Below are 17,498 nucleotides of genomic sequence, written 5' to 3'. Positions count from 1 at the left end.
TTGCTCATAGAGAAAGTAACATTTCTGCTTCGGCCCTGTAGCGTGCAACATGGCGCTCCATGAATGGCTGTCCACATCAATCCAGCTAACCACCTTGGTTTCTTACGCGGACGATCTGGTACTCTTGATTAGTAGACAAACCCGGCCACCCTAGAGAGGCAGAATACTGTAGTAATTGATAACATGCTGGAATAGACCAAGAGACTCAAGCTACAATTTCCACTGAAAAGACGAAGATGCTCCTGGCCGAAGGTAGTTAAATCCTCGCAGCCTCCAGTGATCAAGCTAAATCAAGAATCCATAAACAATCTTAATCAAATATTTTGGAGTCATCATTGACCAAAGGGGTCATTCGCCCAGCATCTTGACTACGTTAAACAAAATTACAAAGTTTACACAGCTATGCTTGCCAGAGTCACCAGAATCGACTAGGGTCTGAAAGGAAGGATCCTTCATCTAATGTATAAAGCCACTTTTCTCCCCATTGTATCCTATGGGGCTCCAGCCTGGTTCAAGCAAAAAACCTAATATCATCGAGTTTACCAAACGGTTCCATCAAATCAAAGGGTTATTCCTACTCTGAATGACGCATGCATGGTGAAAAACTTCCACCTCGGCCCTACAGGTCATTTCTGGCTTCCTGCCACTCAACGTCTACATCGGGTTCTGCTGACTGATGTACAATGTTGGAATAAACAGGCCATCTGAATTCCTCGAAATCATCACATCACCTGACCAAGACATCGGTAAGGAAAAGAATATGGGATTAAGTACACTCACTTTATCCCAGTCTCACTGTACCAAAGATGAAACTATTAAAGAAAAAACCCAAATTATGATATTAGGGTTCCCTGTAAATGACGTCATCTACCCATATATTTATTTTATATGAAACTAGTAAGGAATTCTTCCCAGATTTTAGATTTCTAACCAAAAGCACGCTGGCCTGGTTATCCCCAAATCTGGAGACCACTTAATTCATCGTGCTACACGGCTCCATTAAAGCCAAATTGAAAGATCTCGCATTCTCCAAGGGCGATCGCTGCTTTTATGGTGAGCTATTTGTTGTATTTGTAGTATTGCAGCGTATATATTATTTCTGTAAATTGCGAGTGTTATGTAGTCGATAGGCAGTTTTCTGGACGAAAAACCAGAGTTACTGATAGGAAAAAACTTGCCATCCTCGCCTGAGACAGACAGACACATTGTGAAAAAAAAAGACCATAAAAATTCCTCGTCATCGACGGAATTTGGCTCAGGTCTTTTCCACCGGGTGTGGGGAGGACAACGATTTTATCAACCGTACTACCGCGAGGTCAGATTAGCAGCACATTATGGTGGGCTGGACGATCTATTTCAGACAACAGCTCTTTATCACGAGTAACATTAACGCCATGTCACACCCTGCTGGCCACCAAAGAAGCTTATAGTGCCTTATTATCAAATTCTACAAACCTGTTTAAAAGAAGAAGATGTCTCTTATCTGCACAAACAACATATGATCCCCTCTCACTCAGATATGTTCTGTAATAGACTTCTGACTTGCTGGCGTCGAGTTTTCGCAAATTTTCGCACATCTATTCTACAACTGGTTTTCCTCAGTTTGAATTTATGCCCCACAAGTCACGGTATCTCCGCGCTAATCACACTCTGATCAGGCGCTGACAGTTTTGCTTCACCACAGACACAAACCGGAGTTTTGTGAACAACCACTAATACCACATTACAGTGGCACACAATGTCCACAAAGTCTTCAGGGGTATTTCAACTGGTGCATTGAAATATCCCTGCAAATTCTAGTCATCTACCTTGGTTGTTGTTTTTTTTTTTTTTTTTTTCTTTATAATATCGAAAAAATAAGATACTTACATTTTCGTATTGGTCTGCCATGTTGTCAAAAATTTCCGAATGAAATAATCCTGGACAGATGAGACTAACATTGATGTGATCGTTGACATGTTCCATATGTAAGGTATCGAAGTAGCCCTTGAAAATAGGAACATTTGAAGAATTACAATTAAAACTGAAGTACTCTGCATAATATTAAAATAACACGTTGTTTTTTTAAGTTTTCCATCATTTTATTTATTAAATTTAATTTTTATAATTGTTATTAAAGGAAAGGACACGAATTAGACGAATCCAAATATTAGTAAACGTATAACACAAGATACTGTTTATTCTTATTAATCGATTTGTTGCATTTATAACGCTGTTTATGCCCACACCACGAGGGAGCTCCTGGAGTTATGCATAAGATGGACAGCAACTACATTATAAGATTGAGCAATGAAGGTATCATAGGCATGAATATACCTGAACGATTGACTTAAAAACTTCGACAAAAGTGTATCTTGCAGACATTTAGGGAAGGCTGCAAAGTCTCCTAACAGAATCATGTTCTACGGAGCCCATCAGGATTCGGCCACTCTCATCAGTAGCGCTGCGTTCCTATGTGCCCCACTAAGCAAAATAAAATTTGCCGCCCTAAATGTTAAATACTAAACTATTATTTTTTGACCACCCAAATAATTAAATTCATCTGCCGCGCAGTGTCTTATGTCTGTTAATTGCCTGTGGTCTATGGTCGATTTGTCTGTTTTGCTGGACGAAAAACCCCAGTTTCTGGGGGAATGTTAAATACTGATAAGCGTTCACCAATCAGATAACAATATCGAAAAAAAATTGCGGCGCCCTCTTGAACTGTCGCCCGTAAGCGACGCTTACCTCGCCTACCCACTTGCGGCGGCCCTGACTCTCATGACAGTAATAAATCATGCACACGGCTTTCCAGTTATGTCTCAGATTTCACCACGTCTTTAGAATGACTGCTTTAGCGCATCGTGAAAGATATTCTAATTTCTAGTAGAAAGTTGGCGATCCATCATTCCTCCTTCAAGGAATTCGTTAAAACGGTAATAGTATTTGCCATATAGCGCAAGGACGCCACAGGCTTTTGTTGACCTTTGAATTTATTCAAACTGTCAGCTTTAACTACCTGCTAAGGACGCTTGTTCCAGCAATCAACGACCTGGATAAAACAAAACTGCAATCTAATCTAAAACTATAATTTGAATTTATGACCCCTAGTTCTGGAAATCTTTATAACAGTGAAAATTCCGCCTTTATTCGTATTACAAACCCCCTCTTAGAACCTTTAATTTGAGTAACCTCTAGTTACTCAAATTAAAGAGCTATAAAACATTATGGTCGCAGTCGATAAATATCAGAGGAAAAAATTTACCTGTAAAGCATGCTTAGTTGATGAATAAACAGCACACGGGGGATAACCTGAAAAAAAAGTTGAACATTAAAAATTAAATACAATCAAATTACTTACATTAAAACAGAAATTTCTTAATTCTTTCTACACCTCTCAACGACTTTTTCAGGTATCCATGGGAGGGTAAATACTTAAAAATGACCATAATTATTCTCAATTGACAACTGTGCCCACCATGACCAAAAGGATACGGACATCCCCACGAATATTGAATATCGTGCAAGAAAACCCCGCGCATGCGTATCTGATCGAATGATGGTGTATACCAAGGGTCGGCAAACCTTTTTTTGGAAAGGGCCAGATCGTAAAATTTTTAGGCTCGGCGGGCCAGGTAGCAAGCTCGAAGTTATTTACGTGGGTAATTCTACTCATAGAGCAACAAAAAAAAGCCAAATGGATTTTGAAATATGGAAACGTCTTTTGCACTTGCATCAAGATCCGAAAAAACGCTGTTGTAACTGTAGTTTAAGTTCAAAAAATATATCCGCCGCGAATTTTTTTGGGAATGGGGATTTCGCTAATATTTGAAATTTTTTACAGCGTGGAAAATGGTCAAACTTGGTTAATGTGATTTGTGTTTCAAACAATGCAAATTTTTGACGATATGACTTTAGGATAGAATACGTTTCACACTGTTAGATAAGAAGAGAAACACATGGATTAGGCAGCAAACTCAAGTAAAGGACATTCTTATCAAAACTAAAGAACTAAAATGGTCTTGGGCAGGACACATAGCTCGAAGACATGATGACAGATGGACTAAGAAAATAACAGAATGGTACCCAAGAGGAGCTAGAAGAAAACCTGGAAGACAAAGGCGGAGATGGATAGATGAAATTCATGAGTTTTTGAGTAGTAAATGGATGGCCAGTGCTCAAAACAGAAGGAACTGGAAAGTTGCTGGAGAGGCCTTCATCCTGCAGTGGATTGAAAATGGCTGATGATGATGATGATGATGACGTTTCACATATGAGCACTGTTTTCCCCTGTAATTTTAAGTTAAATTCGTTAAGATATCCCACGATGTCTAGCAATTGCTAATTTCCATAGCCATTCATTGTTAGATAATAGTGGTTGTGGACAGTTTTTCTCATTTAGAAAAATTTCTATTGCTTCTCTGAGTTCAAAAAATCTCAATAAAACTTTTCCATTGCTCAGCCATCGAACTGCTGTATGGTAGGGCAAATCAGGATATTCGGCTTCAATCTCTAATAAAAAATCACGAAACTAACGATGGTTAAGTCCACGAGAGCGAATAAAGTTAACCGCTGACACAACTGATTCAATAACACATGACAGATTGAGGTGTTTCCCACAAAGAGCCTGCTGGTGAATAATACAATGAATTACCGGAGGTTTTGAACATTTAGCTTCTTCACAAGCCTTAAAAATCTGTCCAACTAATCCTTTCCCCGTTCCACACATATTTTTACCACCATCAGTTGTGACACATTTTAACTGATAGCGTTTTCTCGACTTCCTTGAAAGTATCTTCGCTTGTAGTTGTTCCATGCAGACTATTCATAGAAGCTAATTCTTCAGTAACCTCAAACTCAGTATTGACTCATCGAATAAACAGCAACAATTGAGCAGTATCAGTAATGTCTGTAGACTCATCAAGAGCCAACGAAAACCACTTGAAATTTTTTGCCTTGTCTTTTAATTGACTCTTGATGTGGCTCCCGATGTCCTCAACTCTTCTAAAAGTTGTTCTCGCCGAAAGACTGATAGATCGAAACAAATCCATTTTCTTTGGACACTTTTTTTCGGCTGCCACAAGTAAACATGATTTAATTAATTCACCATTGGTAAATGGTTTCCCTTTCTTGGCTAATTAATGAGCTATTCGTAAGCTTACTTTAGTTACTGCGTCATTATCATTTTTTATTTTAACGGATAAATCGCGTTGTGATGATGCATTGCGTTTTAAACTTTCCAATTTCAGCTTCCGTTGATTTTCTGTGAGTTTTGAATATTGTGCCGCGTGCTTACTTTGGCAATGACGACGTTTATTTTACTCTTTTTTGCACAGCTATTGTGTCATTACATAATAAACATGATACTTTGTCATTTATTTCTATGACAAAATAATTCACACTCCATTCAATGTCGTGCTTTAAAAGCACGACATTCGAAGTCCACTTTTCTCTTCATATTTGGTCTTGAGGGTGACATGGAAACGGTGGGTAATAAATAAAAGGGAAAAAAAAAGATGGCAGAGCGCCGTGACAGACAATACCACGTGCGCCACTAAAGCTGGCAACACTTGTTCTACGGTAGACGACAGAATGCGAATATGCGACGCCAGTAGCGCCACGTGTGGTCATTATTCTCAACTCGACTATCGGCTATTGCAGCTCGTAATTTGATTTATTTTTAATTTTTTTCATGTAAAAAAACAATATTAACCCGCGGGCCGGATTAAAAAGCGGGGGCGAGCCGGATTTGGCCTGCGGGCCGTAGTTTGCCAACCCCTGGTGTATACTATGCGCCAAAGTAACTAAGGCTATAGTATATTGTGTCTTGTAATTGAGTATATTTTTCAAGTAGTTGTTATTTTGGAGACGAAACATGAGTTTCCGGGAGAAAAGACCATGTATTCCTCGCCTGAGACTAACTAACTCGGCCAAGTTGTGAAAAAAAGTTCATAAATGTTCCTCGCGTCATCGATGGGGTTCAATGGGTTGCCTTTTCGACAGTGAGGGAGAGAGAGAGAGAGAACTATATCAACTCTACTATTAGCGAGGGCCATCGGCTCAGACAAACCAATATAAATTTCTGGGTCTGCCTGTGCTGCAGTAGTACGTTAAAAGCCAATATAAGATGCGGTTCAGAACTTCAGGAACGTGGTTGAATGCCACACCAAGAATAACAGGTACCACTCTGGCGGTTGTTATTCAAAGATGGAAGAACATAAGTGAACCTCAACGAAGAAAAAGTCCGGAAGATATAACACACGCGGAACACATTAGACGAACCATAAAGAGGTAGTAGCTATTATATGTCGTCTGCAGAAATATCGCGAACAGGTCCAAAATGCCACAGGAACATCCGGCAGTATGTCAACCATCTGTAGAGCTTGTGTACTTTGTGTACATGTACAACAGCATGGCAGTTGCACATGTACACAAAATCAAGGTCACCAATGCAAAACTCTCTGGCGTAGTGTCCTTTGCGCTGTTCATGGGCTGTAAGACAGTGGCCGGTTGGTTGCTTGCTTGGTTGTTGTAAAGTTTTAAACACATCAGCAACTTAGGCCATACTGCACCGTATATAATGTTTGTAACTTCCGTGATTTCTGTGGTCGATTTGCCTTTATTGGACAAAAAAATCAGTTTCCCGGAGAAAAAATCCATGCTACTCTTCCCTGAGACCAACTAACTCAACCACGTTGTGGAGAAAAAAAAAAAAAAAAAAAAGGCAATTACATCAGACGTGACTGGCCACAAAGAATCACATATCAGCCAAGAACGAACAGTGTGCATTATGTTCCATTAGTGGACACAATGAAGATTTTCCTTCCACTTCCCACATTAAACTTGCCCTAATTTTGTGAAAGTGATTGATAAGATGAATTCGAGAGGATATCATTAAGTGAGAAACTTCTAAAGATCAGTACTGCACTGCGAAAGTAAGAGAGGAAATCTTTGGGGGTCTCAAAGCAGAGAGCTTCTGCATGACGAAAGCTTTGAAAAATATTTGTGTATTAGAACTAAACTCATGACAGCAGTCTTTCAAGTAGCTTTGTGGAAACTTTTGGGTAACCACTGGCCTTCCGCATACAGAGATGGAATTCAGAATCTGCTCAATGCATATAAACAAATGGGATGTCGCTGACACTTTATTTCTTCCATTTAGACTGCTTTAAATTTCAATTTTGACTTCTTTCCTAAAAATCTAGGCACGCTGAGTGAAAAGCCGGGTGAAAGATTCCATGAAGACATTAAGTCAAGGTTATGATGGAATCTATCTCTACATAATTTATACCAAGGTTTCGCCAACGAACGAATGTATGTTGGCAGGCCGACCGGGCTAGCCGGGTGGGTAAACTGCCTGCCGGGCAACCCAAAGGTCGCGAGTTCGAATCCCGCCTCGGGCTTGGATCAAAGTACTGCAAAAACCCTTGGGAGGTGCATTATGGCCACAGAAGCCGATGCGCCAACAACTACCAAAAAAAAAAAAAAAAAGTATGTTGGCAGCTTACTGCTGGATGTTGTACAGCAACATTCCTTTTTTTCAATGTACTATATTAATTTAACTATGTATACAAAATGTATCGGATTAAACAGTAAAAGTGATAAAAATATAATTGCAACCAGTGTCGTGTTTTGTGATAAAATCGACTTAATTAACTTGTACTGATATTATCAGCAATCGTATCACATGTGCCAGAAGAATGAGGAGAATTTGAAATCAGTGCGAAAAACCGGTTTAGAGAAGTGTTCAACTCTTTGATTAAAAAAAAAAAAAAAAAAAAAAAAGTTTAATTTTGTAGACCAATATTATCTGATATCAATGGCCAGTTAATTTCTAAAATAAACAGGTGTTTGTTTTTCGATTGGCTGCCACGGCTGTTTTTTGACAATTAGTTTTCAGTTAATAACAACACATATGAAATCAGTCCTATTTAGGTTTTGGTAGGTAGCGCTAGGGAAACGCACCGTCCCGCACAATAGTTACAATCACAGTTCTACTAACACCAGGTGGAAAAAAGGCAGGTCCCGAATCCCGTCTATGATGCAAGGAAATTTTATGGGATTTTTTCCCCTCCGTGGGAAAAAACCATAAAATTAGCCCTCCCCGGAAACTCAGGTTTTTCGTGCAGTTTCCGCCATATACGCACCCTCCCATCCTCTTGAAATAACTGGAAACGGAACTCATCTGACCAGGAGACACGTCTCCAATCATCCAAGGTCCAGTGTCGATGTTCTATCGCCCAGTTGAGGCGTACAGTCCTGTGTCGTGGAGTTAGCAATGCCTAATGATCGCCTGATGGTCTTGGTGGATACGCTTCTGGCACTCCCTCGCTGAAGTCGGCGGTGATTTGTGCCGCTGTCGCTCTCCGGTTAGCTGAAACAATACGAGACAGACGTCGAAGGCCACATTAAAAATTCCGAAAATGGTGTATTCCGATACACTCTTGATACTGTCGAACGGGGATAGTGCAATTTTTGTACCACCTCCGCGATAGAGTGACCCATGCGTCGGGCACCCACTACCATCCCTTGTTCAAAGTTGGTTAACTCACGACGTTTATCCATAATGACATCGGTTTACCGTCTACGTGAACGCAATGTACCTATATACTTGCCAAGCGGTGGGTTCGTCCACTAGCGAAAGGGGTGACAACGTGGCGTTTCCCAGGAACCAGGTATCCCACGAATTCTGTCCTTTCAGTGTATTATACAAATCTGGTGGGTCTCATGCGTTCCTGATTGCCTGAGGGTGCCAAACGGCATTAGAAATCCAGAACGTCGGAGAAATACAGTCTGGAAAAGAAGAAGTCGGCATATAAGCGAATACACACTCACTGGCCTAAAAATTATAAATCTTTCGCAATTGCCTTCAACAGATAATTAAACGTACGTATACAAACATAAGTTGTCACGTGGTATGAAAAGTTCTTTGGTATCAGATAAACACTACGATTTCTTGGGGGTTCTAATTTGAATTGGTTATGGAGAAGGCAGGTTACAGGTTATTTTTCCGATTTTCAGTAAGATATTTTTGTGGGAGCACGTTGAGCAGGCGCTATAATTGAGAAAACAGAAGAAATCATTGGTGTGTCGAGAGCAACTATCTCAAAAGTATACAATGAGTGGAAGAAATGCAGAAGGAAAGTCAGTACTCCAAGAATGAGACCACAGGAATTTATAGCGAATTGAGCATCAGAATAGACATTCCTGTGTGCAGTGAGTGACTGAAAAATTCAATTTAGGCAAAAAAAAAAACCATTTCCAACCGAACTATGCGGTATGGAATGGAAGAACCTGGGATTTGGTAGTCGTGTGCCTATAAAATCCACTTCTTTCTGATCAAGAAAAAATCGAGAGATCCCACTGGAGTGGTGCAGTCAATGCCAACCACTAGACTATGTAATAGATATGGAAAGATATCGTGGTGTGACGAGTCTCGCTTTGCATATAAGCGAATGGTAGGGTGAAAGTGTGGCATGAGCCTCAGGAAGTCATGCATCCAGACTCTCGTGTCCACCACTCAAGCAGCTGAAGGTGGTTTCATAGTATGGGGTATGCTCTGTTAGTAAGTGCTGGATCCCTCATAATAGCCGGTCCTGTTATCTCCAATGACTATCTCCCTGTTGTACGGGCCCAATTTCACCTTGCATTTCTTCATTTTTACTCGGATTGATTTGCGATGGATTCTTTCAAGACGGCAATGCAATTATCCACCGTGCCATAATTGTATCTGAGTAGTTCAAGAAACATTACCAAGATTTGCAAAATCTACCACTGTCAATTAATTCTCCGGGTCTGAGTCCAATTGAGAATGTTTAGGATATGTTGGAAAGGGTAGTTCGACTTCGCAGTCGAATATTCTGATGGAAGAATAACCAAATCTGGAGCTACATTTCCTCAGACATCTAGCAGAATCCACAAAGTGTCCAATGGAGTCCATAACATGCACGGCTCTAATTCGGACAAAAGGGGACTGCACTAGATAAAGCGATCGCCTGGATAAAGCCTGCCCAGTGTCCGTTTACACCACGAGGAGGTGGGCCACAACTACGCATGTACTGTGGCCGACCTCCACTAATTCTCACTGAATGCACAAAACGAGCCCAAACTCAGGTATTAGCATAATCCCTCCTCAAGTGAAGAGCAAAAGGTCAGCAAAAAATAAGAAAAAAAAAATAAAGTAATAAAGCATAAAATAAAAAAAAATAAAATAGATAGGTAGAAATAAAAAAATAATAATAAAATGTAAAAAAAGAAAGGGAAATAAGAAAAAAAAAATAAAGTAATAAAGCATAAAATAAAAAAAAATAAAATAGATAGGTAGAAATAAAAAAAATAATAATAAAATGTAAAAAAAGAAAGGGGGGGGGAATTGTAGGAAGAATGAAAGGAAAAGGCGGAAAAAGAGTATAAACAGAAACTGTAATAGATATGAATTATGTTTATCATATTTATAGAAAATATCTAAAATAAGTACTGCAATCAGAGTACTATTAATATTTTAATACGTCTCTTCCCAAAATATTTTGTTACTTACCATACTTGCCTGCCCCGCTTGAAATGATAACAAAGTGGCCGTTCTTCCTTTCCAAGAAATGTTTTAACACAGTTTTAGCGAGGTTAATATTACCGAAGAAATTCGTTTCGAATACTTCCCTCTCTACTTTCAGATCGGTGTCAGCTATTGGCGTCAACTTGTTACGACCGGCGTTGTTAATTAGAATATCGAGCTGTAGAAATAAAATAAATGAGTCTTATTGACATTTTTACTTTCTTAACCTTCTGCAGAGAAACCTTTATTTATCACAGCAGTTTTCACTGCGAAGACAACTACAAAATACCAAAAAAAAAAAAAAAAAGAAAGAAAAAAAGACGATATTATAGTGACTGAGTGCATCATATTTATTCATTTAACAAAATGGCCTAGCATTCGATATTATAGTACACACACTGGCCAAAAAAAAAAAAAAAAAAAAAATTTAATTAAATAAAAAAATACGGTTATACTCCAGAACATGGGTACCACTTTGCAGGTATGGCTTCTTTTGCTTGAATCCGTTCCGAATTAGTGGTAAAATAACATAACATTTTTTCACCAGCCAAAAATGAAAGTCTATTTAAAAAACCCACATTTCTTTTGCTTGAATCCGTCTCGAATTCGGCCACGCACGCAACCACCCAGTGACTCGGGTGCATACCCAGACAGAAGAAAGGCAAGTAGACGCAAAGGAAACTGTGACTTGGGGATGAAAACGTGTTGCCTCCTTGAGGGTAAAGACTGCACAGGCTGTTCGACTGTAGTAATCTGAAGTCAGACTGAAGAGAACACGTGGTCTGTCAGTTAGTGAAAAAGGTCTTATTGTGGGTGCATGTATAGCAAGAGCCACGATTCAAGAAACGAAAGGCATAACTATTTTCAGTTTGAGAAAGCAGCCATCTCAAAGGTTTTTAATGACTGGAAAGCAAACAGTTCCACATCTCAAAGGCGTAAATGTGGCAGAAAAACAATACTTCAAGAGGGAAGCCATCGTACTCTACGAAGGACTGTACGTAAAAATAGGGCGTCCAGCGTTCCGCAAATAACATCTGAATTCAACGAAGCTCAGAACTGCCCTATTTCAACCCATACCATGCGCATAAAATTGAAGAAACTGGGTATTGGCAGCAGCCTATTCGGAAACCACTTAGTTACGAGAAAAACATAAAAAAATCCACTTGAAGTGATGCAGATAACGTCGTGATTGAACAGTAGAACAAGGAAAAGGTCATGTGGTCAGCCGTATCACGATAAACTTTGTTTTGCACTGATGGTTGGCAGAAAGTGTGGCGAGAACCTCAAGAAGTGATGAACCCTGCTTGCCTTATTAAGACAATCCAAACTTCCAGAGGTGGTATCAGGTTATGGGTAATGTTTTGTAGGCACGGACTCGGTTCGTTGATACTGATAAAAGGTCGAATGTCATCCAGGGAGTACCTGAATTTCGGCCCACGTGGGTAACACAGTTGGCAGGATCGCCGTCCTTCCCACACCGGGTGGAAAACACCTCATTTCGAATCCCGTCGATGACGCGAGGAATTTTTATGGGTATTTTTAACAACGTGGCTGATTTAGTCGATCTCAGGAGAGGGTAGCGTGGTTTTTTCTCCCGGAAACTCGGGTTTTTCGTCCAGAAAACAAAGTCGACCTCAGCACACAAGCAATTTACAGACAATACACATGGAGCAACATGGCCTTAGTTGCCGATGCTCCTAAAACCCAATAGCAACAACCTGAATGTTGTATCAGATCTACTGCACCCTGCAATGTTACTTTTATGACGAAGGTGGTGGATGACAGTGCAACAGCAAATCGTGCAAGAATGGTTCAGAGAGCATGACACGCATTTCCACCATCTTCTCTGTCCCCCAGTCAATTTATCTCAATGCTATTGAGAAAGCTATTCGGCAACAAACTCCTCTTCCATCAACTTTGCAGCAGCTGCGTGATATTTTGCTGGAAGAATGGTTACAATTAGACCAAAACGCACCGGAACATCTTACAGAATTTATGCCACGCCGCACACTTGCTGTTATTCGAAACAAAAGCAGCCCGATTCGATACTGAATAAAAGTTCGTATTTTTCTGGCCAGTGTATATTTATACATATGGATTGTTTTGCTTTATTGTTTCGTTTCAGATTGCTTCATGTGAACAATCCTTATGGATTGTTCAGATTAAACAGATTTTCGAAGAAATAGTTCAGATATGTAGGGCAACAGGCGAGGCTGGATTGGAGACTGTAGTTTGAGTGCTGAGTTCAACATGGATATGTTTGAATGTTCTGAGCGAGTACGATGATATCATCTGAATGAAGAGGCTGAACGCAGGGCCAGGTTTCCCCATAGGGCCACAGTCAATGCTCACTGCTACAATAAAACTATGGAGCAGTTGCTGGGCAAAAAGCCAAAGCAGCCTAACAGCTTAATGCATGACATATTTCTTTGACAGTGAGAAACCTCAGAGAGCATTGGATATTGCAGATTCATTTGCTGTGGCACAGACAAGAAGTGCTTTGGTCACGCATTTCGATTGGTCTGGGGTTGAATCCTGTGAAAGACTGTGGGAATCCTTCAAGTCAAAGGGCCTCAAAGGCTGAAGGAGTAAAAGTTTCGTTGGAAAAATACACAAACTGAGCAAACTAGAGTGTAATAAGTACTAGTCCATTGTGGCCGGGAAGTCGATGAGTCAAAATTCCTAAGAACAAGAACGGGTGAAAAGTGCTGCAATGCAATACGCAACCTTCGTAACCTGGTATGTCTATCAGTTGTTTATCCCTAAAGTGTTTAAACTGAACGACCCTTGTAATTGTAGAATCAAATTAGAAGTCACCACATATCAGGATTAATCAGACCACTTCTTCAATGGGCCTCAATCTAGAATAAACAAACTTACAAATTACATATATAAAATGTCACACTCACTGGCCAAAAAGTTAGAAACCTTTTATCTAGAGAGCCACCTTTTACCCAAATTAGAGCAGGTAGTGGCATGGATCCCACTAGGTGTCTGAGGGAGTTTAGCTATTGTATTATTGTCGGTAGAGAACTTCGAAGCCAAAATGCTCTATCCAACATATCTTACGCATTCTCAATTGGACTCAGATCTGAAGAATTATGCGACCAAGGTGAATTTTGCAAATCTCAGGAACGTTCCTTGTACTCTACAGATACAATATTTTCATGGTGTTGTCGTCTTGAAAGAATCAATTGCAATCCGGGTAACAAAGCAGCGATGCAAGGTTAAGTTTGTCCCATACAACAGAGAGATATTTACTAGAGGTAACACGACCTTCTAACAATATGAGCAGACCCAGCTCGTACCAACAGATCATACCCCATACCACCTCCAGCTGCTTGAGTGGTGGGCACGAAACGGTCAGAATGCATGGCTTCGTGAGGTTCACGCCACACTTTCACCCTACAATTGGTGAAAAAAATGTAAGTCGATGTAAATCAAGACTCTTAGACCATACGATCTTTTTCCACTGTTGGGGTAACAATGTCTGATGTTGGCTTCGGCGGCACCAATCCAGTCGGACCTGTTGATTTTTTACAGAAAGAAATGGCTTTTATGAGCATTCAGATTCTTCAACTCCATCCACATAGTTCTGTTGGAAATGGGTCTTTTTTTTTGTCTAAATCGAATTTTTCAGTCATTTACTGCATACTGGATCTGTTATTCTTACGCAAAATTCGCTTTAAATTCCTGCGGTCTCGTTCTTAGAGTACAGATTTTCTGCAGCTGCATTCTTTCGTCTTCCACTCATTATATACTTTTGAGATGGTTGCTTCGATACGCTAATGATTTTCTCTGTTTTCCCAACTGTGGCTCCTGCTGAACATGTTCCAACAATAACACCTTTCTGAAAATCGGAAATATCATCTGCCTTCCCCATGACCGGATCGACTAATAGAGATCTAGGAATATATATAGTATTTATCTGACATCAAGGAACTTGCGTTCGTACCATGTGACAACTTACATTTGCATACCGTATGTTCAACTATCTGTTGATCCAGTTGCAAATGGTTTCTAATTTTTTGGCTAGTAAGTATATATAAAACGTCAAATATTAAAATGAAACTCTATTACAGTATATAAAGTAATATATAAAACTCTTTAAAAGAAGAAACGGCATAAACTTCTAAATATATTTGAAGCTAACAATTGGTAAAATGAAACCTAATAAAATTAAGAATTTTCACTCGGATGAAATTTAATATGATCAAAATAAGACAAAATCAACTGAAATATCCTTCGTTTTCTGCCATGTAGTAAAAAAAAAATTTAAAGGAACAACAAAGCATGCATACTTACATGTCCAAAATGATTCAAAACGGCTTTGAAACATTTCTCATGTTCGTCCGTTTTGCATATATCAAAGGGCAACAACAGAATATCTTCTTCGTTCACATTTCCAATAGCTAAAAATAGACAGTACACTGTAAATGGCTATTCAGAAGAATGGACAAGGTTTAGGACTACTGCGCGTCATTAAAACCTAATATAACAAATGTGTTGATGAGTTGAAGACATCTCAATTTTTGATAAAGCAAATTAGTTCGCGAATCAACTTTTTTGACAATTACATTACCTTTTTTTTCACCATTAGATGGGGTTGGTAGACCTTAAAACAAATTTGTCTACAAAAAAAAATACTTTTTAAAGTATAAATTATTTATGGGTGGCCGCGTGCCAGTATATTTTCCTATGCGTGTCATTGGGTTGGCACTGCTGATCTGTATTTTTGCGTAATGTATTATAAAATCAATTGTGCTTTTGCATGAATCTGCATTATTCTTTCAATAGTTTACATTTCATCTCTATTTTAGACTTTCCATTACTGGTTTTTTGGTGGTCTGCGATTTACTTACAGAGGATGGACAAAATAATGGAAACACCTGATTTTTTTTTTTTTTTTTTTTTTTTGTTTCTTGCAAAGTAGTACTGTGAAGGAAAGACGATAAAAGCTTATTTTTATTTAGAGGTGATAAAAAAAATGACATGAAGAAAATTACCGACCTGCCTGATTACAAAGAGTTCAAATTGGTGGTGCACGTTTAGCAGAGGCAAGGGCATTAATGACTAAAATTGTTGATTTATTTAATGTGCTCAAAAGAACTGTATCGAAAGTCATATCTGCATTCACCAAGTATGGAAAAACAAACTCTGATAAGACGAAGAATTGTAACTAAGGATCGATGATGACTGAACGTCACCGCCAGACAAACATTTAAATCTCTCACAACGGTAAAGAGAACAACTTTCTTCCAAATCTTATTTTAAAATGTGAGTCATGAAGAATGAACTTGAAGTTGAGAGGCTCTTGCTGTCCAGTACAATGGACGTGGTTTGCTTCGCCAAATTTAGCTTAATCCTAAGCAAAAATCGATCACCTCCATATGGCGTGCATTTCGAGAGAAACCCGCAGGGGAGGTGGAGTAGCAATCTTCTTATGATCAGGTATTCTCTATCCTTCACTAAGTTCACTGCGGTAGCACGGTGGTTATAATCACCGTCCTCCCACACCGGGTAGAAAAGACCCGAGTTCGAAACCCGTCAATGACGCGAGGAACTTTTATGGGCTTTTTTCACAGTATCTAGCACGGACAGCAAGGTTTTGTCCTCCGGAAAATCGGGTTTTTCGTTCAGCAAAACAGGCAAATCGACCAGAGAACATATGCAATTTATGGATATATGCAGAAGGGTTGGATCTCGGGTGACCCTAATATGAGGTTTTTTTTTTATTCCTCACTGAGCGTCGAGTCAGCCTGATGCTTTCGAAGCAGTTCTGTCACACTAAAAACTAAAATAAAAAATTTTCCTAACACTGCTGCTGTGTATATCTCGCCAGATATAGACGTACAAGTAGTCGATATACTCCTGAAATGGTTGCTTCACCATCTTCATACATCAATGAAACACATTGCATGTGAGGACTTTAAGCTCACAAATACTCTGGAGAACCATAAGAGATAACCAGTGCGCTAACCAGTTAAGCCCTAAATACATTAAGGCTTAAACTAGTTAGCACACCACCAAGGAGGGATGAAAGCATACTGGATCTTGCGTTTGCATTGGAGCAACAACAGAGCAAAGTGGAGGAGAAATTGTTGAAGTTAAACATAAGACAGGCACCTGTGGTTGAAGGGATATATATTATGGGCATCGTTGGACTCAGGGGAGGTCTCCACGGACGGGAGATGTGCGCAAATGTTTTTTTGTTTTCTTTTTTTTTTTAAATTATAAATCATGAATTTTTACTATTTGGTAACGCGCCTGAAATGTAACGCACTTCGCACATAGGAACAAACTTCGAACAAACGCACAACTGCAATAACTACTTCGTTTTTAGTTTCTCTATTCAAGGGCATCATTTTTCATTAATTTGATATTGTTTCTCTTTATCTTTAATAAGCCTCTATTGTTTAATGCTGATAATATTAAAGCTTTGATCGTGAGGAAAATACGAAATAAATTAAAGAAGGAAAACAGAGTTATTCTCATTAGCGCAACTTACATCGTGAATTCATATCACGGCATGAATTCTAGAAACACAACCCTTCTCGCGGATAATTCTGTTTTTGTACTGTCTCGGGTGTTGAGGAAAACCCATTCTTATTACATAAGAATATACGTGTTTCGCAAAGTACAGGAAAAAGGTAAAACATATTCTCATGGACGTAAACGTAATCTAAAATGCTAATTAGCTGGCCTTGTATAACAGTTTGCCGTTATCAACTACGTATGCAAGTCCAGTATATGAGGGCATTGCATATTATAGAAAGGACACTGTAACCCCTAGCATCGTTGCTGTTATGGGTATCTTTTCGTGTCGCATTTTCGTGGCGATTTTTGTCAATCCACGGATACAATTTACTCCCATGTGAAGACTGCCTGGGGGTGTGCCTAAAGAAGTTTCACTTCAAAAAAATATATAATAAAAAATAAATAAATAAATAACGTGAGAATGTTATTA

The 17,498-nt window shown here is 39.3% G+C and overlaps 1 protein-coding gene across 5 annotated transcripts in view; it reads right to left on the bottom strand.

The window, feature by feature from the left end:
- The window catches only part of LOC150088816 (dehydrogenase/reductase SDR family member 7-like), an 89,502-nt gene that overhangs the window by 15,749 nt on the left and 56,255 nt on the right, over positions 1-17,498 (bottom strand). For all 5 annotated transcript variants that reach the window (XM_090370919.1, XM_090370917.1, XM_090370918.1 and 2 more), the window contains exons 4-7: positions 14,837-14,943; positions 10,517-10,709; positions 3,245-3,291; positions 1,870-1,986 (exon numbers count right to left, since the gene is read on the bottom strand). In XM_090370919.1, the coding sequence (XP_090227045.1) occupies positions 1,870-1,986; positions 3,245-3,291; positions 10,517-10,709; positions 14,837-14,943 (464 nt within the window). The remainder of the gene's footprint in view (positions 1-1,869; positions 1,987-3,244; positions 3,292-10,516; positions 10,710-14,836; positions 14,944-17,498) is intronic.

Source organism: Mastigoproctus giganteus, chromosome 3 (genome assembly GCF_048544385.1).
Source record: "Mastigoproctus giganteus isolate SK-2022 chromosome 3, ASM4854438v1, whole genome shotgun sequence".
In the NCBI taxonomy this organism is placed as follows: Eukaryota; Metazoa; Arthropoda; class Arachnida; order Uropygi; family Thelyphonidae; genus Mastigoproctus; species Mastigoproctus giganteus.
The sequence above is the reverse complement of the archived record's forward strand: the minus strand, read 5'-3'. Positions and strand labels throughout refer to the sequence as shown.